The sequence below is a fragment of the Atta cephalotes genome (assembly GCF_000143395.1).
Source record: "Atta cephalotes unplaced genomic scaffold scaffold00017, whole genome shotgun sequence".
Classification (NCBI taxonomy): Eukaryota; Metazoa; Arthropoda; class Insecta; order Hymenoptera; family Formicidae; genus Atta; species Atta cephalotes.
This window is the reverse complement of record NW_012130081.1, coordinates 1,830,243-1,832,638: the sequence shown is the minus strand read 5'-3', so window position 1 is coordinate 1,832,638 and position 2,396 is coordinate 1,830,243. Positions and strand designations below refer to the sequence as shown.

Sequence of the window (2,396 nt, the reverse complement as noted above, 5' to 3'; positions counted from 1 at the left end):
GAGAGAGAGAGAGAGAGAGAGAGAGAGATCTATATTACATAGGTATAGAAAAAGTGGTTTGACGTATTTCATAAAAAAAACATTATAAAGAGATCGAAAAACGTTAAGCTGGAAAAGTCAGTTGATGTATTTTTTTTATATAAAGATTAAAATAAAATTATTTTATAATAATTTTATCTCAAAAATTGATATATTGGATTGTCCGGAAAGTTCATGCCGATTTTGAAGGAAAATTGAAACGCAGAAGATTTAAATTTTTAATTTCATTTATTAAATTTAAATCTTTTGCGGCAGGAACTTTCCGGACAATCCAATAATATTGCAAAATAATTCTTATACTTTAATTATGCAATTATATAAAGGCATTACATTTTATAAATATTATTATGTACATGAATACACATTATTTATTTTACACCTTTTTCTCCATTATGTCAGTTCTTAAAAATGATCTTCTTCTACACGAGGCTGTGATAAAGAACGAAGCGGACACTGTTCGTAAAGTACTTAAGGAGACTGTCGACGTAGATTCCAGAAATAATGTAAGTCATTAAAAACACTTCAAAGAAAAATACACAGAATGCTATTCAATTTAACGTCTACTTTATTTTTGAATTTTTAATTTAGTGTCATTAAGCGCTTCTAATATTATTATTAAAATCTCTCTTAGTATGGTCGCGCTCCGATTCATTGGGCAGCATCTAGAGGAAACACAGAAATTATTGAAATGTTAATACAAGCCAAGTGCGATATCGAAGCGAGAGATAAGGTATGGTATATTTTTCTTTTTTTTAATTTAATCTGTTAAAAAGAGGGAGCGATAGGGTTCACTAAATAACTGTAAATTGAGACAATAAAATAAAATATAAATTCATTTCTCGTAAAAAAGAAACACTTTTACACGCAAAAATAAAGAGTCTTTAAATTTAATATCGTTGAGTGCTTCCACATAGGAAATTAATGTAAACGTAAGATCTGATAAATGGCTCCTTTTATTACACATTATATGTTAATACATTTTTGGAACGACACTTCTTTCGGAATTTACTCTAGACGACGACCGACTTGATGAAATTCTTCGTCGGACATTAATTTCCCGACTGTTCATTTCTCTTTCAAGTATGGAATGCGACCCTTGCATATGGCCGCCCAGCACGGTCACCGAGATGCGGTGAAGATGCTGATCAATGCTGGAGCAAATGTATCCGCGGTTAACAAGGTAATCGTCCTTTGACAATCGCTTCATTAAACATTTCATATGAAAGTAAATTCAAGCTTTCCCTTGAGATGAAATTTTGGAACGACACTTCGTAAGTGTCGCGATTCTACGAAATTTGTTAAGCATATACGAAACTTGCGCGAAATATTTCGAAAATAATCGCATGAAGAAAACTTTATTTAGATAACAAGGAAACTTAGTTCAAATAATTTTCAAAAAATATTATCCAACGAAAATTTGCAGAACATGCTGGGCAGGATTAAATCATACGTTAAATTGGAGTTTATTGATCGCGGATATTGTAGAAAAAGGAAATATTGAAACAGAAATCTCACGGAGGTTGTGAAAAAAAGTGAAATAAGTCGCCGGGAAACCGCGGCGGAGTTGAAATCAATAATGTGTCAATATTGATATTGGCATCGGTCTTAAATAATAGGCGAGCGCTTTCATCATGCCCTCTCGGCGCGTCGTATATAGCATTTTATCACGCACGTGCCGATACGAAGAAAATGAGAGACGTGAATTATAAGAGAACGGACACACACGAAGGCAACAATGGTCCATATTTTTCTTTGCGAATTGAGACAACATTACGGTGTAAAAATCGCAAATTCGCCTTCGCGAAAGTTCTCCTTTTATAACAGCATAAAAATTATTTTTTTCTTTCTGTTTAGAAACAACACACTCTTTTAATGTGCGGCGCTCGTGGCAGCAACGTCGCCGTAGTGGAGTACTTGGCGGATGCAGTGGAATCGTTAAACGGTGAGGCAACTGACTCCACCGGGGCGACTGCTCTTCATCATGCAGCCATCACCGGACATCCGGCGGTAATCACAGCGCTTGCAAACATCCCGCGGATCGTGTTGGACACCACGGACAAGGTAAGCGAAAATATTCCCTCATTTTAGTATATCACTTCTACATGAACACGCTGGTACATTCGCATTACATTTCGCAGAATAAACAATTTAGATATGTAGGAGATTCTTTTTATTCCATCTCTTTCTAACAGAAAATCATATTATTTCGTTGGTTTCTGCAGAAACCACGGAAACAAGCTTTCAAAAATTTTACTGTATAAAGATATCGAAGATTCTACGCGACATTAAAGAAACTCAAGAAGTCACGGTAACTGCTTCGATAGATTGTATTGTTACTAAACACACACACACACACA

The 2,396-nt window shown here is 34.9% G+C and overlaps 1 protein-coding gene across 1 annotated transcript in view; it reads left to right on the top strand.

Moving 5' to 3' along the window:
- The first annotated feature begins 431 nt into the window (after nucleotides 1-431).
- Nucleotides 432-2,396, top strand: part of LOC105618630 (ankyrin repeat and death domain-containing protein 1A-like) — a 17,305-nt gene continuing 15,340 nt past the window's right edge. Inside the window, exons 1-4 of the mRNA XM_012200161.1 lie at nucleotides 432-542; nucleotides 671-769; nucleotides 1,121-1,219; nucleotides 1,894-2,100. Coding sequence (XP_012055551.1) covers nucleotides 432-542; nucleotides 671-769; nucleotides 1,121-1,219; nucleotides 1,894-2,100 — 516 coding nt within the window. The remainder of the gene's footprint in view (nucleotides 543-670; nucleotides 770-1,120; nucleotides 1,220-1,893; nucleotides 2,101-2,396) is intronic.